General features: G+C 68.1%; 4 protein-coding genes across 6 annotated transcripts; 2 read left to right on the forward strand and 2 right to left on the reverse strand.

Annotated features, from left to right (window-relative positions):
• Positions 1 to 1,622: 1,622 nt before the first annotated feature.
• EGFL8 (EGF like domain multiple 8) lies at positions 1,623 to 4,524 on the forward strand. The gene is made up of 8 exons (XM_067560219.1): positions 1,623 to 1,921; positions 2,208 to 2,330; positions 2,490 to 2,602; positions 2,693 to 2,788; positions 3,040 to 3,180; positions 3,351 to 3,427; positions 3,657 to 3,819; positions 4,304 to 4,524. Exons 1-8 carry the CDS (start codon positions 1,839 to 1,841, stop codon positions 4,351 to 4,353), a joined length of 846 nt encoding a protein of 281 aa, XP_067416320.1. The 5' UTR covers positions 1,623 to 1,838; the 3' UTR covers positions 4,354 to 4,524.
• A 775-nt stretch (positions 4,525 to 5,299) lies between these two features.
• On the reverse strand, positions 5,300 to 11,853 carry AGPAT1 (1-acylglycerol-3-phosphate O-acyltransferase 1). 2 transcript variants are annotated; one of them, XM_067560220.1, is made up of 8 exons: positions 11,641 to 11,853; positions 8,109 to 8,277; positions 7,759 to 7,947; positions 7,469 to 7,602; positions 6,930 to 7,105; positions 6,681 to 6,776; positions 6,406 to 6,478; positions 5,300 to 6,229 (listed from the first exon to the last, which is right to left on the reverse strand). In XM_067560220.1, exons 2-8 carry the CDS (start codon positions 8,111 to 8,113, stop codon positions 6,069 to 6,071), a joined length of 834 nt encoding a protein of 277 aa, XP_067416321.1. In that variant the 5' UTR covers positions 8,114 to 8,277; positions 11,641 to 11,853; the 3' UTR covers positions 5,300 to 6,068. The 2 variants fall into 2 exon arrangements, with proteins under 2 accessions (XP_067416321.1, XP_067416322.1); XM_067560221.1 differs by lacking the exon at positions 8,109 to 8,277 and having other exon boundaries at positions 11,641 to 11,852.
• A 2,194-nt stretch (positions 11,854 to 14,047) lies between these two features.
• Positions 14,048 to 15,890, forward strand: RNF5 (ring finger protein 5). The gene is made up of 6 exons (XM_067560222.1): positions 14,048 to 14,209; positions 14,541 to 14,559; positions 14,774 to 14,886; positions 15,038 to 15,092; positions 15,166 to 15,274; positions 15,565 to 15,890. The coding sequence occupies exons 1-6, from the start codon at positions 14,073 to 14,075 to the stop codon at positions 15,654 to 15,656; spliced, it is 525 nt and encodes a 174-aa protein (XP_067416323.1). The 5' UTR covers positions 14,048 to 14,072; the 3' UTR covers positions 15,657 to 15,890.
• Positions 15,891 to 18,302: 2,412 nt separating this feature from the next.
• Positions 18,303 to 22,873, reverse strand: PBX2 (PBX homeobox 2). 2 transcript variants are annotated; one of them, XM_067560223.1, is made up of 9 exons: positions 22,569 to 22,872; positions 22,249 to 22,322; positions 20,551 to 20,795; positions 20,107 to 20,297; positions 19,865 to 20,000; positions 19,631 to 19,781; positions 19,290 to 19,378; positions 18,754 to 18,840; positions 18,303 to 18,578 (listed from the first exon to the last, which is right to left on the reverse strand). In XM_067560223.1, exons 1-9 carry the CDS (start codon positions 22,742 to 22,744, stop codon positions 18,486 to 18,488), a joined length of 1,242 nt encoding a protein of 413 aa, XP_067416324.1. In that variant the 5' UTR covers positions 22,745 to 22,872; the 3' UTR covers positions 18,303 to 18,485. The 2 variants fall into 2 exon arrangements, with proteins under 2 accessions (XP_067416324.1, XP_067416325.1); XM_067560224.1 differs by lacking the exon at positions 18,754 to 18,840 and having other exon boundaries at positions 22,569 to 22,873.
• Between the last annotated feature and the right edge of the window lie 213 nt (positions 22,874 to 23,086).

Below are 23,086 nucleotides of genomic sequence, written 5' to 3' on the forward strand. Positions count from 1 at the left end.
CCCTCCCCCCACAGCTGGTCACTGCCCCTGAGGTCTTGGCTGGGTCCCCCCATCCCAGATGCCAGGAGAGGAAACACGTGAGTGCTGGGAAACGAGCGTGAACTCTGCTCACCCAGACCTGCCCCAGCCTGGTTCCCATGTGCTGCTCCCGGCCCCACAGGTCTTGGGACCCCTCCAGTGACCCCAGGGGTTCCTGCAGCCCTGAGGCGATTGCAGGGGGGCTGGCGGAGATGGGGTGGGCAGGAGACGAGCAGCCTGGCCCGGGGGGCTTTGTGGTGGCGGGGGGCGCTGCCTGTGGGGCAGGGGGATAGGGGGGTCTGGAGAAGGGATCTCTGGGGCAGCGGTAGGGGGTGAGGGGAACCCAGGGTCGTTCTAGGGTGTGGAGAGTTGTGATAGCAGCGGGGGGCTGGGGGTCGGGAGTGAGGGGCGCCGGCCAGGCCGGGGGGGGGCTGCAGGTCAGGAATGAGGGGCACCAGCCAGGCCAGGGGGCTGGGGGTGGGGAATGAGGGGCGCTGGCCAGGCCGGGGGGGTTGCGGGTCGGGAATGGGGGCGCCGGCCAGGCCGGGGGGGCTGCGGGTCGGGAATGGGGGCGCCGGCCAGGCCGGGGGGCTGCGGGTCGGGAATGGGGGTGCCGGCCAGGCCGGGGGGGCTGCGGGTCGGGAATGGGGGCGCCGGCCAGGCCGGGGGGCTGCGGGTCGGGAATGGGGGGCGCCGGCCAGGCTGGGGGGTCTGCGGGTCAGGAATGGGGGCGCCGGCCAGGCCGTCACAATGGGACAAAGGCAGGAATCGCCAACGGAAAATCTCGCCCACGATTCAGCTCCAAACAGCCCCATTGTGTGTCTGTCCGTCCGTCCCCCGGCTGGGCGCGGGGAGGGGGGTGGAGTTGTCTGGGGCAGCCCCCCCGGCTGGGCCCCAGTGATGTCAGCACCCGGCTCCTGCCCCCCGACGCCCCCGTGGTGCTGGGAACAAAGGGGGCGCGTCAGGGCCCCTGGGGGGGGCACAATGGGGCCTTTCTCGCCAGGCGCCGGGAGGGGGGGACACGCCTGGGCCGTGAATCAGACGCGGAGGCTGAAATGCCAAGGGGCACCGGGGGGGAGGGGCAGACGGGGCCCCCACCCTGCTGGCTCCAAGGAGGGGGGATGGGGGGTCCCTGGGCTCTGGGGGGGGATTCCCTTGCAGATGCAGGAGGTGGGGGGAGGAGATTCCAGCCCCCCAGGCCACAGGGAGGGTCTGGGCTCAGGCCGGGCTCAGAATCCAGGAGGGAGGGAGCAGAGCCGGGGGTCCCGGGACGAGCAGAGAGGTGAGAGCCGGGGGGGGGGGGGCATGGGGGTGTCTCTGTCTCCAGTGCATGTTGCTGCTTTGTCCTAAAAAACTCCCACACCCAGGACGCCTGGGTTCTCTCCCGGCTCGGGGAGGGGGTCTGGGGGCCAGGACGCCTGGGTTCTCTCCCGGCTCAGGGAGGGGGCTGGGGGCCAGGACGCCTGGGTTCTCTCCCGGCTCGGGGAGGGGGTCTGGGGGCCAGGACGCCTGGGTTCTCTCCCGGCTCAGGGAGGGGGGCTGGGGGCCAGGACGCCTGGGTTCTCTCCCGGCTCGGGGAGGGGATCCCCAGACCCCAAGGTTCTGTGGGGCTGCCCACTCCTAAGGTGGGTCTTAACGGGAAATGAGTCCCGGACGCCTGGGTTCTCTAATGGCCTCCCCTTCCTAAGAGGCCCTTCGTTGGGGGGGGGCCTGAATTCCAGGGTTCAGTAACTCACCTCTCTCTGTCAGGGAGCCCTGTTGGAATCGTGGAACCCCCCCATCTCTGAGCACTGCAGCTGGAGCCCCGGGAGCCCCCCAGGATGGCCGGGGTGCTGCCCGCCCTGGTGGCGCTGCTGTGTGGGGGGATCCTAGGGGCAGAGGGGCAGGGAGACAAGCCGGAGAGGTGAGGGGGGGCCGGGGCTGGCCCTTGGGTCTAGACTGGGGGTGGGGTGGTGGAGAGGGAATCCCAGGGTGGGGCCTTGGGGGGGGGTGGGAACATGGGGGCAGGAGGGAGAAAGGGGAGCTGAGGGAGGGGCCACAGGGTGGGGACTATGGGGGGGGGCCCCAGGACCAGGCGGGTGAGGCTGGGGGACTGTGAAGACACGGGGGAGACCGGGGGGACCAGGGGGTGGGAGGACATGGGGGGCCGGGGGGATGGGGGGCCGCTCTCTCACCATCTCTCCCCCCAGCCGGGGCGTCTGCGCCCGTCACACGCTGCGGGTCCCCCTGGTTTACAACGAGACCTTCGCGGAGGCGCAACACCAGCCCTACCTCACCCTGTGCCCCGGGGGCCGCGTCTGCAGCACCTACAGGTACCCCCGGACGCCTGGGTTCTCTCGCCGCTGGGGTGGGCTGGTGGTCAGAGCGGGGGGCGGGAGGGAGCCAGGACGCCTGGGTTCTCCCCGGCTCTGGGCGGGGAGGGGGTCGGCGGGGGGAGCCAGGACGCCGGGGTCCCATCTCTGCCTCCCCAGGACCACGTACCGCGTGGCCGTGCGCCAGGCGAGCCGGGCCGTGCTGCGGACCAACGCCCTCTGCTGCCAGGGCTGGAGGAAGAGACACGCGGGGGCCACCACCTGCGAGGAGGGTGAGTCGGGGGGGCCTCTGGGGGCAGAGGGGCCGACCCCCCACCCACCCCCAGCCCCGTTAACCCTTCGACGCCCTTCTCCCTCCACAGCCGTGTGCCGCAAGCCCTGCCAGAACGGGGGCGTCTGCGCCAGCCCCGACCGGTGCCGGTGCCCCCCGGGCTGGGGCGGGCGCTACTGCCATGTGGGTGAGTAGAACCCAGGCGTCCGGGCCCCCAGGCTCCTGCTCTGACCCACTAGAGCCCCCTCCCGCCCAGAGAACCCAGGAGTCCGAGTCCCCAGGCCCTCCACTCTGGCCCACCAGCCCCCACTCCCAGCCCTGAGCCAGGGAGAGAACCCAAGTGTCTGGGACCCCAGGGCCCCGCTCTGACCCACTAGACCCCCCCTCCCGCCCAGAGAACCCAGGCGTCCGGGCCCACGCCAGCTCTCCTGCCCCCAGATGTGGACGAGTGCCGCGCGCCCGCCCCGCCCTGCCCCCAGCACTGCATCAACACCCCGGGCAGCTTCCGGTGCCTCTGTGAGGCCGGCTTCACCCCCGGGCCCGACGGGACCAGCTGCCACCCAGCGACCCCCGCCCCAGGTACGTAGACCACGGGGGTGGGGAGCCCGGACTCCTGGGTTCCCTCCTGGGGCTGGGAGGGGACTAGTGGTTACAGGGGGGAGGAGGGTATGGGAGCCCGGACTCCTGGGTTCTCTGGGTGTGGCGGGGGCTGCCCCGTTCTTTGTGCTGTCAGTGTCCTGCCCCCCCAGTGCAGGACCCCCCCTCGCAGGAGCCCCTCAGCAGCCGGGTGCAGGATCTGCAGCAGCAGATGGAGAAGCTGGAGGAGGTGAGGGGCGACCCCGGGGGGGCGCTTGGGGGCGGGGTTTGAGGGGAGGGACTGGGGGAGATATGGGGGTTCAGGAGGAGATACGGGGGGCTGGGGGAGCCTGGGGGGCTGGTGGCGCCAGGCGGACCTGGAGGGGGCTGGGAGGTTTTGGGGGTTCGTGGGCTGTTCGGGGAGGCGGGGGTCTCTCGGGGGGTTTGGGTGCCCGGCCCCACCGCCGCTTTGCCCGCAGCGGGTGGATCGGGCCCTGGGGACTCTGCACCGGCTGCTCCCGCCCGCCCTGGCCGAGCTGGGCCCCGCCGAGGCCGCCGAGCTCTGGGGCCGCCTCCGGTACCTGGACCGGCTCGACTCGCTCGGAGACCAGCTGCTGCTGCTGGAGGAGCGGCTGGGGGCGTGTGAGTGACCCCCCCCCGGGCCCCCCTGCCTGGGAGTGACCCCCCCGCTTCCCCCTGCCTGGGAGTGACCCCCCCGCTTCCCCCCGGGAGTGACTCCCCCGGACTCCCCCCCCGCGTTCCGACCCACCCCCCGCCTGGGAGTGACTCCCCCGGACCCCCCCCCCCCCCCGCGTTCCGACCCACCCCCGCCTGGGAGTGACTCCCCCGGACCCCCCCCCCCCCCGCGTTCCGACCCACCCCCCCCGCCTGGGCGTGACTCCCCCGGGCGCCCCCGCTGAGGGAGGAGCCGCTGGGGGCGTGTGAGTGACCCCCCCCGCGTCCCGACCCGTCCCCCCTCGCCGGTGGAGGAGCCGCTGGGGGCGGCTGAGCGAGACGCCCCCCGTCACTCCCCTGCACCCACCCCCGCCCGCGCTGGGGACCCGGCCCTGCCCCCCGAAGCGCCCCCCCCCCCCAGTTTAACCCTTTTTCTGTCCCCCCCCCCCAGGTTCCTGCCAGGACGGTAGAAACGGCTTCGGCTACGAAGTGAATCGGTGACCCCCGCCACCCCCGAAGCGCTGCGGGAGGGTGGATAAGGGGGGGCCCGGGCCCTGCCCCCCCCCCCCGTGCTTTAAAAGCTTCTTAACACCGCTAATTTATGGGGGATGCTAATGAGTGCAGCTGAATTAATTAAAGTTAATTGGATCCCGCAGCGCACCGGGACTCCTGGCTTCTCTCTCTCGGCGGGGGGGGAGGGCAGGATTCCTGGGTTCTCTCTCGGCTCGCGCCGCTCTCAGGGCCCGGCGCCGCAGGAAGGGCCGGGCAAGAACCGAGCCAGGGGCCGAATGTGCCGGTGCCCCCCACCCCCGCCGCCCCTGCCAGCCCGGCCCTGGGCCCCCTCCGCCGGTGCCCCCCACCCCCGCCCCGCAGCTCTGGGCCCCCCCCCTCCACGCAGTGACCAGAGGGAGGCACCGTGGGGCGGCCACGGTCCAGGGTGTTTATTAAAAGCAGACCGACCGCGGGCGCAGGGACCCGGCCGCCCCCCCCAAGCGAAGGCTCCACGGGGGGGAAGGTGAGACTCTGGGGGGGGGGGATGCGTAGGGGAGGAATGCACCCCGTCCACCCAGCTCCCCCCCATGGAGCAGCTGGGGGGAGGGGAATAATTAGCAAGATCAAACCCCCCCTCCCCCCACAGACAAAGGAACGGTGAATAAATACACATCCTGCCCCCCTCCTCCTGGGGGCGTGGCCTATCCTGACAGCCAATCAGAAACCAGCGTCCCCCCCACTCTGAACCAGGGAACCCCTACACAGGTGAAAACCCCACTTCTCCAGCCAGCCCCCCCATCACCCCCTTCCTTCCCTCCCTCCCCCCACACCCTTATCTCCCCTCCCCCCAATCCCCATCACCCCTCCTCCCCAATCCCCACCCTTCTCTCCCCCTCCTGCCCTCCACCAGCCTCCTCACCTCCCACCCCCTCTTCCACTCCCCTCCCCCGCTGACCCTTCCTCCCATCCCCCTCCCCAGCAAGGGGTGACTCCATGGGCCGCCCCCTCTGTCTATCCCATGGTATCTCCACCTCTAGGGGCATCCACGCCCCCTTCCCGGGTGGGATCCATCCAGATTCGGGGGGGGGTAATAAACAGCCGCCCCGCCCTGGTTAGGAGCCTTCCACTGGTGAGGGAATTGGGGTGAGGGATTCGTCTCTCCTTTGTCCACTGCCTGCCCGCCACAGGGCACCATCCATTGTGTCCCTGGCCCGGCCCGGCCTCCTTTCCCCGGCGTGCCCCTAGCTGCGGAAATAGTCTCTTCCGTGGCTTCCTTTCCTCCCCCAGCAGGAGGTTGGAATGGAACGGTCTGTGGCTTCCTTTGCTCCCCCCCCCCAAAGGGTGAAGTGGAACAGTCTGCCGCTTACTCTCTTCCAATGGGAGGTCAAAATGGAACAGTCCAAGAGGTCCTTTTCCCGCTTCCCCCCAATAGGGGTAGGAATGGGTTGGTCCACAGCATCTGTTCCTCCTCTGGAGTGGATCAGTCCATCGTTTAATTCCCCTCCCCCATGGCAGGCTGGAGTGGATCAGTCCATGTCGACAGGGTGGGGGGAGTTGATGAGGGGATATGGGAGGTACCAAGAGGCTAAGCCGGGAGGGGGGTGTTGGAGTGTCGGGTTAGTCGGTCTGGTCCATGGCTGCCCCGCCCTCGGTGGGCGTGGCTGATGCTGGCTCCACCTACTCAGCAAGGCTCCGGCCCTGGTTGGCTGGCGAGGGGCGGGAGGTCACTGTGGGGCGGGAGGCTCCTGGCCGGGGCACAGCTCCTCCGACAGGTCCTCGAAGGCGTCGAGCATGGCCTGGCGCACGCGGTCGGTCAGCGCCGGCACCGCCTCCGGGCCCAGCCCCTGCGTGGCCATCGGCGCCAGAACCTGGATCAGGCAGCGCCCTGTGGGGGAGGGGGCACGTGAGGGGGGCAGGACAGCCAGAACCGTCCCCCACCCCCCATGCTCCCCTTCCTCCCAAATTCTCCCCCCCACCTACAGCCCCTTCACGGCCCCCTTCTCCTCCCCACCTACGGCCCCATCAACCCCCCCCCCCCCCCCAAACCCCAGGGTCGCTCACCTGTCGTGAACCTTCTCTCTTTCTTGCTGTAGAAATCGCGGTACGAGGACATCACGATGGGGATCACAGGCACCTGGGGGATGAGGGGGGCAGAGATGGGGCAGAATCCAACCCTCCACCTCCCCCCCCAGAAAGCCGCTGCACCTAACCCAGTCAGCATGAGGTGAGGATCCCCCCTGAATCTGCCCACTACCTGGCCCCCCCAACAACCCTGCTACCTGGGCCTGCAGGGCAGGTGGGGATGGGGTGAGGGACCCCGGGAGGGGGGGCCGTACCTGGGCCTGCACGGCCAGGTGGAAGGCTCCTCGTTTGAAGGGCAGCATGGAGCCGTTGTGGTTCCTGGTTCCTTCAGGGAAGACCCAGACCCGGACCTGCCAGAGAGAGCCCATAGGGTGAGAGCAGGGGCGAGTGCGACCCCCACCACCCAGACAACCCCCCCAGAACCCCCCCAGACACCCACACCACAGAGCTTCCCCCACCCCACACACAGCGCCACTCCCCCCATCGCTCCCCCTGCCCCGCACGTTGTCACGCAGCATGGTCCGGGCCGTCTCCGACATGACGCCGATGGCATCGTCTGTCTTCCTGCGGTTGATGAAGATGATGCCCCCGAGCCAGCAGGCCAGGCCCACGGTGCCCATGTACAGCAGCTCCCTCTTGGCGATGGGCACGCAGCGGTCGGGCAGCACCTCCATCATCCCTGCGGGGAGCCAGGGGTTAATGGGCTGTGAGCCCCGCCCACCTCAAGGCAGCCCCGCCCACCTCCACCATCCCTGTGGGGAGCCAGGGGTTAACGGGCTGTGAGACCCGCCCACCTCAAGGCAGCCCCGTCCAGCGCTAACCAGCCCCGCCCACCTCCATCATCCCTGTGGGGAGCTAGGGGTTAACGGGCTGTGAGCCCCGCCCAGCACTAGCCATCCCCGCCCACCTCCAGCCATCCCTGCAGCAGCAAGGGGCTAATGGCCTGGGAGCCCCGCCCACCTCTGCCCCGCCCTGCGGGGGGCGAGCCGTGCCCCACTCCCCACAGCACCCCCACTGGAAGCCTGCCCCTGCCCCCACACACCCAGCAGGTCGAGGGAGCTCTGGTGGTTGGACACCACGACGTAGGGCTCGGCCAGCTCGAAGTTCTCCAGCCCGCGCACTTCGATGCGGATCCCGTACAGGTGCTTCACGTGGTGCAGCATGGAGCGGATGATCCTGGTGGGGGGAGCAGAGACGCGGTGGGAGCAGAACCCCAACAGCCAACCCCCCCGCCCGCAACCCCCCCGCCGGCTACGGCCCTGCCCCCTGCACCGAGCCATGGCCCCCCACCCTGCTCTCTGCCCCCCCGGGAACCCACGGGGCCCCACTCACTTCATGTTCTCCACGCTGCGGCCGCGCAGGGCGCACAGCGGGATGGCCAGCACGGCCAGCGTGAGGATCCAGCCGTTGTAGAAGGCCATCTTGCAGAAGTACTTGAAGGAGGGGCTGCATTCGTACAGCACCAGCACCGCCAGCAGGAGGAGGGCGAGCGCCCACTGCGCCAGCGACAGCTCCATGGCCCTGCGGGGAGACGGGCACCCGTCACGTGGGCTGCCCCACGCCGGCAGGGGCTGTGGGGGAGGGGGAGCGAGGGGCTATGGAAATGGGCTGGCACACGACGGGCCCCGGCCCGCCCCCAATTCCCCCCACGGAGGGGCCGATTTCACATCCACAAGCCACACCTCATGCTCTCCGCCGGCGGAGCACACCCAGCCCCGGGGACACGGCTCTGGACACCGAGCGCCACCGTCCCCAGGCGCCTTCGCCAGGCCTCAGGGAAAGTCGCTGGCGGGGAGGGCGGCTGCTCCTCCACAGCAGGAAGGAAACCGGGAACCGGTCGAGCGACCCAGGCTGTGAAAATACAGACACGCTGTGTGCAATGCGCGCACACACACACACACACACACACACACACACTACACCTGCCACGTACAGTTATGCAGACTGGAGACGCTCCCCACTGGGTGTGTACACTCGACTGCACACACACAGACCGTGTCTATGACGGATGTTCACGCATGAGACCAAGTGGGAATTTTTGCCAGTACATTTTCTGAAGCCACGGCGTGCCTCAGTTTCCCCTAGGCCATGCATGGTGCCCAGTGGGGGGGAAGGACACCGGAGCATGGGTGTCATGGGCAGCGTCGACCCAGATCAAGCCGGCACCAGTGACACAGGGCACCCTGAACCAGGGTGTGGGGTCAGGGGCCCCAGCTGGCGAGCCAGGCCCGCGCCATGCCTGGGGAGGAGCCAACGGGGCCGAGGAGGCCTGCGCCGGGCCCAGGTGCTGGCGGGGAACGCACAGACTGGAGCCCGGGTGCTGGGGGGCAGAGTCAGGGCCCTCAGGGTCCCCCAGGGACCAGCCATAGGGCTTCGGTGCGGACACAGGTGGGCCTGGCCCACACGCTGGAAACACACGGAGTGTGCACACAGGCAGCGGGTGTGTAACACAGCATAGTGTGGATACTGGACAAACACACACCCAGCCTGTGTGCAGTACAGGTACACGCAGCGTGTGCAACGATATACACACACCCAGCCTGTCTGCGGTACAGGTACACACAGCGTGTGCAATGATGTACACACACCCAGCCTGTCTGCGGTACAGGTACACACAGCGTGTGCAATGATGTACACACACCCAGCCTGTCTGCGGTACAGGTACACGCAGCGTGTGCAATTCGACACACACCCCCAGCCTGTCCGCAGGACAGGCACACACAGGGTGTGCAATCACAGAGGCACACGGACCGCGTCTGTGCTGTGTACGTGCACTGTGTGTGCGCGCCGGGCTGGGAATCACACACACAGGTTGTGGCTGCAGTGTCCACACCCCCCCTTCCCCGGGTGCCCATGACGTCGGGACCGTCTGGCGCTGTCCAGTCCCACTCAGCGGGCTCCGCGCGTGCGTTGGCGTGTTCCCGAGGTGTTGCACGTGCTGTGGGTTTCCCGTCCGGAGGCCCAGGCAGTTGTAATCACACCGCGCCCGCAGCGTGCACCGACACACGCTGTGCGGCTCCCCCACGCGGAGCCTGCCCGGGAAGCTGCCAGGCGTTTCCTGCCCCACCCGGCTTCGTGCCGGACACTCGCCCCCTTTGCGTGGACCCCCCCCGGCGGGGACGGAAAATCCTCACCCGGCTTCAAACACACGCTTCCAATGGGCCTGTGGGCCGCAAACAACACACCCGCGGGGCGTGTGACACACTGTCAGTGTCTGGACACACCCCACCACCGCGCGCCTAACGCACAGAGCGTGGATCACACCCGCGGGGTGCGTGACACACCCTGTATATATTATACTGACACACGCAGTCTGTACACACACTGCTGCTCCACAGACCCACACACGGTCTATAATTGATACACAAACACACAGGCTATAGAATATTGTCTCTACATTCACACACAGGGTGTGTGTATATTACATTATCTATGCAGACATCCAGAGGTCACACAACACATACCTTGAGTGTGTAATACAGGCAGTGTAAGACACTGCGGTACACACACCCTGGATATAACACACTCTGAAGATCCTGTCCATACACACAGTGTATGTAACACACTACCATACATACGCAGGATGTGACTGTAACAGAAACACACACACACACACTGTGCACATCTGCCCCCAGACAGGGTTTGTATCCGATACAGACTGCACACAACACCCACCACACGGCCTGGAAACACTTCTCCTGCAGGCACACAAAGTTGTTTAGCTGAGAATTTCCTGTGGTTTCTTTGATCCAATCTTGGGTTGTGTAACAACGCCGGGCGGGTGACAGGGCGGGTGCGGCAGCTCCTCTGCTCTGAACCCCCGGCCTGGAGCCCTGCCCCAGAGAACCGGGCCGCGAACGGTGCCAGGGGACGGACGGGGGCCGGGACTTTCCTCCGTGCCTGGGGCTGGAAGAAAAGCTGTGGCTGGCAGAGACGGGCGCGGCCGAGGCCTGGGCTGAAACCCCCCAATCCCCACGTCGGGCCCACTCCTCACCGGCCCCACGGCCCCCGGGCTAGCCACACGGGGGAGGGGCCCCTCATAAACCCGGGACTCCAGGCGCTGGGGGTTCGAGGGACCCGAGCCTGCCACCCCCACGGCCAACGTGCTCTAGGGAGAGCCGGGAGCACCAAGGGCACACGCCCAGAGTAACGCAAAGTGTTAGGCAGGGTGCCCAGGGACCACACACACAGACACACAGACACATACACGCACTGCCTGCAGGAGATAAAGATGCACACACGGCCCCTATGGTGCAAGTAAACACAGCACATACGGCACAACGTTGTGTGTCTATCATATCGCACACAACAGTGCCCAGGCTGTAGGGGGAACACACATACACACACACACGCTATCTCAGCTTGTGTGTCCCCCCACACCCACAGATTCTGTATCTTCAACCCCAGCCCATAAACACATCGCACGTCTGCCCCCCGCACACAAACACGCACCCACACCGGGTGTCTCAGGCGGGTCATGCCCACGTGGGCACACACCATGGGTGTGTAAGCACCGACCCCCACACGCAGCCCCCCAGCCCCGCACACACAAGCAAAGGAGCTCTGGGGCTAGGGCCTCTCAGCCCCCCCAAAGCAGTTAACTTCAAAGCACCACAACCAGGTAACAACACACCAGCCCCCCGGGGGTGCGGGGCCCGGGCTCTGTGCCGCAGGGGGCCCCTGCCTCTGCCCCCACCCGCCATGGGGCACTCAGCTGCACCTCTCTAAGAGAGGAAAGGGGGAGACCAAGGGAGGGTGGTGGGAGGAGGGACAGGGTTGGGGTGACAGTGATCCCCCTCACAATCCCAGGCCCTCCCCTGGCACCTCCCACCCCGCCACAGACACCCCCAAACCTCAGTCCTCCCCACAGCTCCCCCCATCAGCAGGGATCCCCCCAAACCCCCTCAGCCCGGAGATTCCTCCACCCCCAGCCCCCCAACCCCGATCCCCAGACCCAAGATCCCTCCCCCCACAGCTCCCCCCATCAGCAGGGATCCCCCCGAACCCCCTCCAGCCCAGAGATTACTCCCCCCAACCCCAATCCCCGGACCCAAGATCCCTCCCCCCACAGCTCCCCCCATCAGCAGGGATTCCCCCGAACCCCCTCCAGCCCGGAGATTCCTCCCGCCGGCCCCCGAACCCCAGGTCCCTCCTCTCCCCCAACCTCGGCCCCCCAGCCCCGGATCCCTCCCCCAGCCCGGCCGAGCCAGGGACCTGCTGGGCTCTGCTCTCGGCGGGCCGGGCCGGCTCTACCCCCCGCGCTCCCGGGGCCGGGGCCGGGCCATGGCGGGCGGGGCCGGTGCTGATGCTGCAGGCGATGGATGGATGCAGCCGCCGCTTCCCCCCCGCCTCCGCCTCCGCTGGGGGCCGGCAGGAAGTGGGGGGGCGCGTGACGGGCGGCCGGCAGCCAATCCTCCCTGCGCCTCCCCGCCCCGCCCCGCCGGCCGACCCCCGCCCCCCCCGATCGCTCCATCCCCCTTCCCCTCTCCCCCGCCCCTCCCCCCCGATCGCTCCTTCCCCCTCCCCCCTCCCCCCCCGCCCCGATCGCTCCATCCCCCTCCCCCTCCCCCCCTCCCCCCGCCCCGATCGCTCCATCCCCCTCCCCCTCTCCCCCCCCCCGCCCCGATCGCTCCATCCCCCTCCCCCCGCCCCGATCGCTCCATCCCCCGCCCCCCTCTGCCCCCCGCCCCGATCACTCCATCCCCCTCCCCGCCCCATCTCTCCATCCCCCCGCCCCCCTCTGCCTCCCTCCCGCCCCCACCCCATCTCTCCATCCCCCTCCCCAGCCCCCCATCCTGCCTGCCTGCCTTCCCCAGCCCTTCCCTGCCCTGATCTCCCCATCCCCCTAGCTCTCCACCCCTCCCCCTCTGCCCCCATCCCTCCCCCTGCACCATCTCTCCTGCCCCAACCCCTCATCTTGCCTGCCTGCCCCCCCACCCCTCCTCCGGCCCCCGGCCCTCCACCCCCTCCCCTCTGTGCTCCCTCCCTCCGCTCTCTGCCCCGTCCTGCCTGCCTCCCGCAGCCCCCTCCCCCACAACCCCACCCCCATCCATCCATTCCCCCTCCCCCACACCCCCGCCACAATCCATCCATTCCCCTTCCCCCTCCTGCTGCCGGGCCCGGCTCCTGGCCGTCCGAACACAGGCCTGGCCACTCCTCGGGCGCCCCATCCCGTCGGGCAGCCCTAGCTCCGGGCGCGTGGGGCTTTGGGGGTCAGCGACTGGCCTCCCTTTGCCCGGCCTCCTGCGGGCGCCGCGGCGTTCACGGGCCTCGGCTTTTCGTCTCGTCCTTCGCCCCTTCGCTCGGGCATTCGGTCCCCGCCGGGCCTGGCTCTCTTGCTCTGCGGCGGGTCCCTGCCCTCAGCTCCGCCGTCTCTCCGGCTGTGCCTTGCTCTGCCGGGCCGGGCCCTGGGGAGCCGAGGGCCGGTGGAGGCCGTGGGGGGGTTGGGGCGCTGGGGCAAGGGGGTGCTGTGGGCGGAGCTGCCAGGCGCGGGGACGGCCCTGGCCGGGTGGCAGGTTTCCACGGCGATAGGCTTTGGGTTGATGGTGAACGAGGCGCCGGCAATTGTCGGTTGTCACGGTAACGTGTCAGGGTCAGTGGTGGCCACGGCTGAGGTGGTGGGATGGACGGTTGCCGCGACAACATGGAGGGGTTGGCGATTGCCATAGTCCGTGGCAGGGTGGCGGTTACTATGGTGACATGGCACAGTGACTGGTGGCCATGTTGGAAGTGGTGGTTGCCACGGTGACGTGGCAGGTTGGGGGCAGCTGCCATGGCTGCACAGCGGCCATTTTACCCCGGCCACTGACCGGCTCAGGCTTCGCCGCGGGCGCTAGGCCCCAAAGCGGCGTCACGTGGTGCAACGACCAGCAAACGGACACAGCCTGCCCTGAGCAAACATGGCCGGCGCTGCGCTTCCGGTCCACGGGGCGCCCTGACCAAACATGGCCGGCGATGCGCTTCCGCTTCCGGTTGGTGCCGATCTGGAAGCAAAAGGAACAGAGGAGCGAAACCCCCAGTAAGCGGAGGGCGAAACCCGACCGAGCCCCCCAACCAGGCCGAACCGCCCCCCAACCAGGGGCTCCCCAGGGCTCCCCGCCAGGCCATCCGCCAATCATTTCTGGGTCCCTGAGCCGATGTGGACGAAGATTGGACGCCGGGAATGTCGACCCGTCTTTGTCCCGCCCCGTTTCTCTGCCTCAGCCAATTAGTCTTCCAGCTGTTAGACTGACAGACGGAGTGACCAATAGAAATCAGACTGGCTCTGCCCCCCCCCCCCGTCCCCTCCACTCCCCTCCCCAGAGCCAATACCCGCCTCTTCCCATTTAGCCAATCACATAGCACTATGGATCGATTAACAGGAGTAAGAGCCAATACCAATAGTCTATGCCGCTTGGCCACTCGGAAGACGGGTCGAACACCATTAGCCAATAGGAGACGGGCATATTGTGATTGACAGCCAAAGAACCCAATAGAAATGCTAAGGGACCTGTGGTGGGTATTACTGAGTAGGCGGGATCCGTCCATATCTTTGATTGACAGCAGCTGCGGCCAGTGAGCGAGTGGAAGCGTTGATTGGCCGTCGCGTTGGCCAATAGGGTTATCTAGGGGCTGGAAGGAGGCGTTCCCCGTCCAGGGGGCGGAAGATGGCGGCAGGGACGGGCGCGGGGGTCCCGGACGGGGGCCCCGAGGTGCCAAACCGCGACCGCGGCGCCTTCGAATGTAACATCTGCCTGGAGCCGGCCCGGGAGGCGGTGATCGGCCTCTGCGGGCACCTGTACTGGTGAGGGGCGGGGCTGGACTTATATGGGGAAGGGGGAGGGGCGTATCGGGGGTGGGCGGGGCTGGGGGAGGGGCGTGTTAGGGAGGGGCAGGGCGCATGAGGGGCTGGGGAAGGGATATGTGAGGGAGGGGGAGGGGCAGGGCGCATGAGGGGCTGGGGGAGGGGTATGTGAGGGAGGGGGAGGGGCAGGGCGCATGAGGGGCTGGGGGAGGGGCAGAGGAAAGGGGAGGGACATATGAAGGGGGCTGGGTGCATCAGGGGTGGGGGAGGGGCATGTTGGGGGGCAGGACACATGTAATTCTCTCTCTCTCTCTCCCCCCCCCCCCCCCAGCTGGCCCTGTCTGCACCAGGTGAGTCCCGGGGGAGGGGAACCTCCTCTCCCATGATCCTTCACTGCCCCTCGGCCCTCACCCTGTGCTCCCCAACAACCCTCCTCCCATGATCCTCCAGGGCCCCCCATCGATCTGGGCCTGCCCCTCCCTCCCCGGCTGGCCCCGAGCCCCGTGGGGAGGGGAGGGCGGAGGCAATGGGGTGCTGGCACTAACTCCCCCCCACCCCCCGCAGTGGCTGGAGACTCGCCCCGAGCGCCAGGAGTGCCCGGTCTGCAAAGCCGCCATTGGCCGTGACAAGGTCGTGCCCCTGTACGGGCGGGGCAGCGCGGGCCAGCAGGACCCCAGGTAGGGGGGAGTGGGGCGGCCAGCCCCCAGGTGGGGGGACAGGAGGGGTGTGGGAAGCAGCAGAGGCAATGGGGGAGGGGCATATGGAGGGGCAGAAAAGGGGCACATTGTTCCAACCCATCCCCCACACTCTCTCTGCCCCCCTCCCCAGGTTGAAGACACCCCCTCGGCCGCGGGGGCAGCGCCCGGAGCCAGAGAGCCGTGGGGTGAGTGCGGGGGAGCGGGATGTGCCCCTCTGGCCCCCCCAGCTGCCATGTGCTAACCCCCGTCTCCCCCCAGGGCCCACCCCCCGCCTTCCCCAACGCCGGCTTCCACGTGGCCTTCGGCATCGGCGCCTTCCCCTTCGGCGTCTTCACCACCGTGCTGCGGGGGCCCGAGGCAGGAGCAGGTACGGCCCCCATCCCCCCAGGACCCCACAGACCCGCCCGATCCCCACTGCTACCGCCAACCCCTCCACGGACCCCCCCAGACTGCCCATTCCCTGCTGCTACCCCTGCGGGCCCCCCCAGACCTTCCATGGTACCCCAAGACCCTCCCCAGACCCCTGTTGCTTCCCCAACCCCCCACTGATTTCCCACTCCCCTGTGCACCCCCCCCCCCGTTCCACTGCAGCCCTTGGCATGGGTGGATGGGCTGGATTCCCCCCCGTGCCCCACACTTACCTCTCTCTCCCCCTAGATGAGGCCGGCGCCCCCCGCCCCTCGGGCTGGCAGGACTCGCTCTTCCTCTTCATCGCCATCTTCTTCTTCTTCTGGCTCCTCAGCGTCTGACCCCCACTACCCTGGGGGCCCTGCCCCCCAACACCGGCCCCGCGGCTGGCGGACTCACCCCCTGCCCTGCCCCACCTGGGAAGGGAGGGGCTAATAGGGAGCAGGGCTGTGGATAGGGGGGGTTTAACCTGTGGTGCCCCCTGCTGGCAGGGCCAGGAACTGCAGGGTGGACGTGACCCCCAGACAGGATCGCAGCTGGGGGGCACCCCTGGGCAGCTGGGAGTAGGGCATGGGGCGGTTTGGGGGTGGGGGGCTCTCTGGCTATTAATCGAATGGTGGCTGAAGGGAGGCTAGTCACAGCTGGCCCTGCTGTGGGGCTGGGGCTGTGGGGCCGGGGCTCAGTTCTGATTAAAACAGTGGTGATTCCTCACACACACGCCGGTGTCGCCTGTGTGGGGTGGGACGACAGGGGCAAGGCCTGGGCCATGGAGGGAAGTGGGGGGGCACAGAGGAGCTGAGGGGGGTTGAGCGCCGATTACCCGGGGGCCGCCAGCCTGGCCGTGGTTAAATCCCCCCGGGCTGGGGGTAGGGGAGCTGTGGGGGGCTCTCTCCAGCCTGGGCCCTGCTGGCCCAAAGAGCCAGGCACCTGACCCCCAGCGCAGGGTGGGTCCAGGAATTGGGGGGTTGAGGGGGGTTCCATCAGGGGGAGGGACCAGGCTAGCAGGGGGCTGTGGGGGAGCCTTTACTGTGCCTCCCATTGGAGGGCAGGAATTTGGGGGTGCAGTTGCCCCCCCATCCCAGTCTCCCCCAGTCACATGACAGCAGGTATGCCAGGAGCCAGGGGCTGTGTTGGGGCAACCCTGAGATAAGGGGCCACGGCTGGTGCGTGGTGCTTGGGGGGAGGAGAGCAGGACAAACCAGGGGAGATGGATGTGGGGGGTCACGGTGCCCCCCCTTTGAGCTGACTGCAGCTGCCAGGGGCATGACGCCCTTTTCCCTCCCGGGGGGGGGGCCCCGGCTGACCCCTCTGGGAAGCAGCTGCACCCCAGAGATGTGGGGGTGAGCAGCAGGCCGCCTGCTGTGGGGAAGCCTGAGGGGGCTGTGGGAGGGTCTCCTTGGGGAACCCCTGTGGGGGGCCTGGATTGGGGCATCTCGTGGGGGGTTCAGGTTGTGGGGGGCCACCCCCAATCCATTGACCGGAGGTAACGAGAACGAGCAGGTGGAAAAAATATATTTTATTATATAGGCAAAAAAGTCTGTACAACAGCAAAGGGGGGGCCACACCCCCACGCCCTGTCCCCCCACAATCCCCGCCAAGGCCTAGTTCCCCCTGCGAAGCCTGCGCTTGAGTTAGGATCTTTGCCCCAGGCCTAGCTCGGGCCCACAGCCCCACATTGGGGTCCCCTGGCGCAAGGGAGGCCACCCTATGGCTCCTGGACCCCCCCCCATGCAATGGGCTGAGGGTCCCCTCTTCCCAGCCCCCCCAGAACAGCCGTGAGCCCCTGGTGGACCCAGGCTAGGAGCTGAGATGGCCACCCTCAGCCAAGCTACCCTGGGGGGGGGACACGTACCCCCCCTTATTAACTGATACAAAGGGGGGTAGGGTCCGCTCACACAGCTGGGGGGCAACCTCATTTCTGAGGGAGAGAAACAGAGAATGTCCCCCTGGTTTCTTGTTAAGGGGAAGAAGGTTTTGGGGTTCAGAGGGGGGCTAGAGTAGGATCTCAGCCAGTAGGGGGGACCTGGGGTGTTGGGGGGGGTTGGGGGAACCAGGCCGGGGGGGGGGGGGTAAAATCTCAACTAGCTGCCCCCACAGAAAACCCAAAGGAAACAAACAGCCCAAAGCAAAGGTTAACTCCGGGGGAGAGCCCCCCCCCCCCCCAAACAGTCGCTGGGGGGGGGGGGGTGAACACAGAAAAAAACCAAAATCAAGAAACCGAAGAGACGCAGAGTTTTACATTCTGAACGTTCACCCCCAAAACCCGCCCCCCCATCGCTGCATTTGGGGGGGCCCCATGTCCTGAGGTGTGATAGAGCTCCCCACCCACTCCTCCCCCCACCCCACATAACCCCCCTTCTCCCCTCCAGCCCCCCCAACACCCCTTCAGCCCCTTCCTCCCCCCACCATTCAGCCCCCCACCATTTGTCCCCCACCCCGACTTTCAGCCAGTCATCTCTTGCCATCCCCCCTCCCCCGATTCCTCACCTCCCCCTTGAGCAGATTCAGCCCCGGCCCCTCCCCCCCGCAGAGCCCCTCGGGCAATGGACGAAGGCCGGGGGGCAGAGGTAGACGGTTGCTGGTCTCTATTGGTGTCGCCTTGAGGTAAATTAAGCTGAGGGGCCGCACGTGGCCCTGGTGCCGGCTGAGCCGCCCCCTTCCCGCGCCGTGGGGCTGAGGAAACTGTCCCCTTCCCACGCCGTGAGAGACATTTCCCGCGCCGTGGGGGGCACTGGAGCTCGCGTCCCTGGACCCCCGTCTGCAGCGTCTCTGATGCAGGGGTCAGACGGGGGGGGGGGGGAAAACAGCCGTGGGGGGGGGGGGGAAGCCCCAGAAAGCAAGAAGCAGAACCCGGAGCCGGCGCCAGCGGCAGGAACCGGGCGCGAAGGAAGCAGAAACAGGCGAAGGCGGCGAGAAAACGGCTCTGGGGGGGCAGGCGGGAGCAACCCAGAGCCAGCGACACCCCCCCAGCGAGGCGGGGGGCCGGGGGGGGGGCTCCTCATTTGTGCTTCTTGCTCAATACAAAAACGCCTCCGAAGAAACGGGCCCGGCCGCCACCTTGGCCCCCCCGAAGATGCCAACTGGGGGGTCCCCAGCAGAATCCAGCACCCCCCCCCATGGGTCTGGACCAGCACCAGGTGCTCCCTGCCCCACACGGCGGAGGGGGGGGGTCAGTTGGAGGTGTCTGAGTGGACGCTGCCGGGTCCGTCGGTCGGGGAGGTCACGGAGGAGGGGGTCGCAGCTTCCTGCCACCCGCCATTAGCCTGGGGGGGTCAAAGGTCACAGGTCACATTATGTCAAGTCCCCCCCCCCGGGCAGGATCCTTCCCTGCCCCCCCCGCGCATTGATAGGTCCCCTCTGCCCCCAGCTCCGAACCCCGCTGCCCCCAACGGTTCTGGGGAGCCCGGGGGCAGCGCTGGGGGGGCAGGATGGACTCACCGTCACGTCCCGGGGGCTGTAGAGCTGGCCGGCCGCCAGGCCCTCCCCATAGGGCCCCTGGCTCATGGAGTGACGCAGAGACTCCACCTGGGGGGGGGGAGTGACAGGATCAGGACCCAGAGGCCGTTTCCCCAGCTGGAGAACAAAGGCCTGGAGATGGGGCGAGGGGCCCGGGACACCCCTGGGTGTCTAGGGCGGAGGCAGACAGAGCTTGACCCAAGGGGTCGCTCCGGCCAGGCCCCGCCTGAAGCCTCCTTCCCGGGATTCCCCTCGGGGCGCCCTGTGCGGGGCCCAGCTGCCGAGGAAACCCCCCCGGTTCAGGACAGGGCTCCGGGGGGGGGGGGGGGGAAGCTCATGGGGGGAGCATGGAGGCTGCAGGCCTCCAGTCTAAGCAGGCGGGGGAGCCGCGGGGCCGACCCTGCAGGAAGAGGGGGACCCCTCGGGGGTCTGGCCGATGGCCAGGCCCTCCCAGAGCCTGGCCCAAAACTGGGGGGCAGGGGCGCAGACTGACCTGGGCAGGGGGGGCACAGACTGACCTGGGCGGGGGGGTACACGTCCCGGCTGAGTCCCTGCAGCCCCAGGAAGACGTCGCCGGAGCCCGACAGGTTGAAGGAGCCGCCGGAGCCTGGGGGGGGGCAAGATACGGGGGCGACGCTCAGAGCTGGGCGGGGGCGCTGCAGCCAGGCAAGGGTTAAACACGGGCCCACCCGGCTCGGGGCGGGGGGGCTGATTCTGAGCGACTCCCGGCCGCCCCAGCCTGGCTTAGCAAGGGGTGCTGGGGGGGGACGGGGTGCTGGCCAGGGGGGGCACAGTGGGAGTTGGGGGGGGGCTGGGGGCTCCCACGACTCTGGCCCGGCAGCGGGGGGGGGCTGTTTACCTGCGGAGGAGGGGGTGGGGGAGCTGCCCCCGCTGGGGGGCCCGTGGGCCAGGCTCCCGGCCGTTTTCCCGGTGTAGACGTTGGCCTCCTCCTGGAACTTCCCGATGTTCTTCTTGTAGCGGATGCGCTTGTTGCCAAACCAGTTGGAGACCTGGGGGGGGCCGCGGGGGACACGTGAGCGGCTGGGAACGCCGGGGACCCCCCCCCATGGCCCGGCCCGGCCCCCCCGCGCACCTGGGAGATGGTGATCCCGCACTTCTTGGCCAGCTCCTCCTTGGCGTCCTCGCTGGGGTAGGGGTTGCTGAGGTGCGAGTAGAAATACTCGTTCAGCACCTCCGTCGCCTGCTTGCTGAAGTTACGCCGCTTCCGCCTGCCGGGGGCACAGGGGGTGACTGGGGGCACTGCCGGGGGGGGACGGGGGGTGGTGACCGGGGGGCACTGGCGGGGGGTGACGGGGGGGGCGGACCCGGGGGTACCTGGCGTCCAGGAAGCGGGAGCGCAGGATCATGACGGCCTCGCAGGTGCTCTGCTTCAGCTGCATCTGGATGGAGCTGAACTTGCGCTGGATGACGCCCACCATGCGCTCGATCTCCTTGGGCGCCACGGGCCGCGTGCGGCTCTGCTCCCGCAGCAGGTTCATCACGTGCGTCGTGAACTCGTTGCAGGCCTGCGGGGGGCCACGCTCAGACCAGGCCCTGCCCCAGACCCCGCCCTCTTCGCCCCAGGCCACGCCCACCAGCCACATGTCCCGCCCCTTTCACCCCAGGCCCTGCCCACCAGCCACCTGCCACTGCCCGTTTCGCCCTAGGCCCCACCCCTTTTCCCCCAGGTGTGCCTGCCCGCCCAAGCCCCGCCCCTTTGGCCCCCGGCCCCGCCCACCAGCCACCTGCCCCGCCCCTTTGGCCCCAGGCCCCGCCCACCTGCTCGTATTTCTCCAGCTCGGAGTGGTAGATCTGCCGGATCTGGGCCAGCTTGTTGCGATAATCCGAGTGCTCGATGGAGTTGTCGGGGGAGACGCCCCCCGAGGCGGCCGCCGCAGCCGCCGCCGCCGCCGAGCCGCCCCCCTTCTCCGGCCCCGCCACCCCCTCGGCCAGCAGCATGTTGTCCAGCCGCATCAGCTGGGGGTCCACAGGCTCCTCCTCCTGGCCACTCCGGATGCTGAGACCTGGGGGGGAGCGAGGGGGTTAGACACTCGGGGCCCCCCACTCCCGCCCTGCAGCCCCTGCCAGCCCCACTCTGCCCCCCAGCCCTGCCGCTGCCCCCCACTCCCCCCCCCAGCCCTGCAGCCCCTCCAGCTGGTGCTGACAAAAGTTGCGTCCCCCTGGCTGGCCCCACCGTTGCCGTGGTAACGACCCATCAATGACCTTTCGTCTCCCAGCGCTGACAAAATGGGGAAGGGGGGGCCGTTTCCTGAGCGACCCCCCCCCCGCCCAGCCCCCGCCACTGCGCTCTCAGGAGACCCTACAATAACGCGCTGGCTATAGCAGGGGCTGCGGGTCGGGGTGGGGGGCAGCAGCTGAGCTGGGGGGGCAGGCGCACACAGCTCTACTGAAACAAGGTGTGTGTGTCCTCTTTTGTTACACACACACACACACACACACACACACACACGTTGTGTCAATGCACTATTGCCGGAGTTCACACGGATGCAGTCACAACTCTCACAACTCCCGTTCGTTGCATACACACCATTGTGCGTTCCTGTCCTCCGATGTGTGTCCCCTCTGCCTTGTTCTCACACACACACACGCACACTCAGAGCCACAGATCTAGGGCTGGAACTGTGCGTGTCAGCACACACCGCCATGATATAGGAGAGGTTGTGTGTGTGCCACATCACTCTCTCTCTCTCACACACACACACACACACACACACACACACACACACACACACACACAGGCAGCTCCTTTCACCCCCTCCCTGTGTATCTTTAGGCACCTGGACCTACCTAAAGACAAAATGTGTCTGATGGGGTATAACACACGTCCATGCATTGTTTCCATGCATTTTACACACACACACACACACACACACACACACACTCACACTTTCATTCCCATCTATTTTCTATGGAAACACTTTGCTGGATGTGCCGTAGACACTGACACAAACATTCACCCAAACTCTTTTGTTTACATACACACTACTTTATACACTGTGTATTTGTACACACACACAGACACCAGTGTTTTGAAGACACACCACAAACACTATTTTATACAGTGTGTGTTGTATTTGGAGTGTGTTTGTAGATCCCCCCCCATTGTAGAGACTCCAGTTTATCCACATGCACACGTGTGACACGCGCACACGCCACATTTGTGTACCTAGAAACCCACACACACATGGCGCACACACGGTGTATAAAAGAGGGTGCGTGTGGACACACAACGTCTGTGCATTTTAACCCCCCCTCGGGGCCACTCGTGTAGCCGTGCACACACACACACACACACACACTCGTGTAGCCGTGCACGCACACACACACACGCACACACTCGAAGCCGGGGCACCGACTCGTTCTGCAGACGGGGACCAGCTGGCCGGGCCGGGCCCGTCTCCGGAGGGCGCCCGGGCCCCCCAAGCACCAGCCGCCCCCCCCCCGGCCCCCCCGTACCCGTCTTCTCTTTGATCTCGCAGAGGACGCTGAACAGGGCCGGCTTCATGCGGTGGCAGTTCAGGGCGTGTTTCCTGCGGGGCGGACGGACAGACAGACAGAGACACCCTAAAGCAGCCGGGGGGGCACGAAGGGTTAATTCAGCCCCCCCGGTCCCGGGAGAGAGAGACTGACCCCCCCCCCCCGGGAAAATACCCAGCCCCCCCGTGATCCCGCACCCGGACCCCACCGCCCCGCGGGCCCGGACGCCTGGGTCCCCCCGGGTCTGGTGGGGCGGGGCTGGCGGCCCGGACGCCTGGGTCCCCCCGCCCCGCACCCACTTGGCCTGCGCCTCGTCCAGGCTCTGCTCGGCGATGGCCACGATCCGCTGCAGCACGTCGCCGAGGTCCCGCTTGCCGGGCTCGCCGGGGTCGCGCCGCGCGTGGGGGGGCGGCGGGGGGAGGGGCGGGGGCAGCGGCAACCCCCGGCCCTGCAGCAGCCGCCCCGGCTCGTCCATCGCGGGGGGGGGCGGGGGAGCAGCCGAGCCGAGCCGAGCCGAGCCGGGCCGGGCCCCGCGTCCCCGGGCTGGGCAAGATGGAGCCGGGCGGGCGGGGGGAGGGGCGTGGCCGCAGGGCGGGGGGAGGGGCGCCGCGTGCCGGTGCTGCCCCCTGCCGGCCCGGACTCCTGGGTTCCCCGCCCGCGCGGCGCTGGGGGGCGGGACCCGGACTCCTGGGTTCTCCGGGAGCTCCAGACCGCGCGCGGGGGGGGGGGGAGGGGCGGCCTGGTCTGGTCGAGAGGGAGACCCGCCCCCAACCAGGCGCCGGGGGGGGGGAGGGGAGGGGCGGGGCCTCTGGCGAAG

This window comes from Emydura macquarii, unplaced genomic scaffold (assembly GCF_026122565.2).
Source record: "Emydura macquarii macquarii isolate MOO-44397 ecotype Brisbane River unplaced genomic scaffold, CSIRO-AGI_Emac_v2 contig_2249, whole genome shotgun sequence".
NCBI lineage: Eukaryota > Metazoa > Chordata > Testudines > Chelidae > Emydura > Emydura macquarii.

Excerpts from the sequence above, each read along its gene's own strand:
- AGPAT1 (XM_067560220.1), bottom strand. Across the intron at positions 7,106-7,468 it reads GAGCTCCCTCGACCTGCTGG|GGATGATGGAGGTGCTGCCC; the intron begins GTGTGTGGGGGC and ends GGCTCCCCGCAG. Across the intron at positions 6,479-6,680 it reads ACCTGGCCGTGCAGGCCCAG|GTGCCTGTGATCCCCATCGT; the intron begins GTACGGCCCCCC and ends CTCATCCCCCAG.
- EGFL8 (XM_067560219.1), top strand. The coding sequence starts at position 1,839 with ATGGCCGGGGTGCTGCCCGCCCTGGTGGCGCTGCTGTGTGGGGGGATC. Across the intron at positions 3,428-3,656 it reads AGATGGAGAAGCTGGAGGAG|CGGGTGGATCGGGCCCTGGG; the intron begins GTGAGGGGCGAC and ends CTTTGCCCGCAG. Across the intron at positions 3,820-4,303 it reads GGAGGAGCGGCTGGGGGCGT|GTTCCTGCCAGGACGGTAGA; the intron begins GTGAGTGACCCC and ends CCCCCCCCCCAG.
- PBX2 (XM_067560223.1), bottom strand. The coding sequence starts at position 22,744 with ATGGACGAGCCGGGGCGGCTGCTGCAGGGCCGGGGGTTGCCGCTGCCC. Across the intron at positions 22,323-22,568 it reads CTGGACGAGGCGCAGGCCAA|GAAACACGCCCTGAACTGCC; the intron begins GTGGGTGCGGGG and ends TCCGCCCCGCAG. Across the intron at positions 18,841-19,289 it reads ACGTGTACCCCCCCGCCCAG|GTGGAGTCTCTGCGTCACTC; the intron begins GTCAGTCTGTGC and ends CCCCCCCCCCAG.
- RNF5 (XM_067560222.1), top strand. The coding sequence starts at position 14,073 with ATGGCGGCAGGGACGGGCGCGGGGGTCCCGGACGGGGGCCCCGAGGTG. Across the intron at positions 15,093-15,165 it reads CGGAGCCAGAGAGCCGTGGG|GGCCCACCCCCCGCCTTCCC; the intron begins GTGAGTGCGGGG and ends GTCTCCCCCCAG. Across the intron at positions 15,275-15,564 it reads GGGGCCCGAGGCAGGAGCAG|ATGAGGCCGGCGCCCCCCGC; the intron begins GTACGGCCCCCA and ends CTCTCCCCCTAG.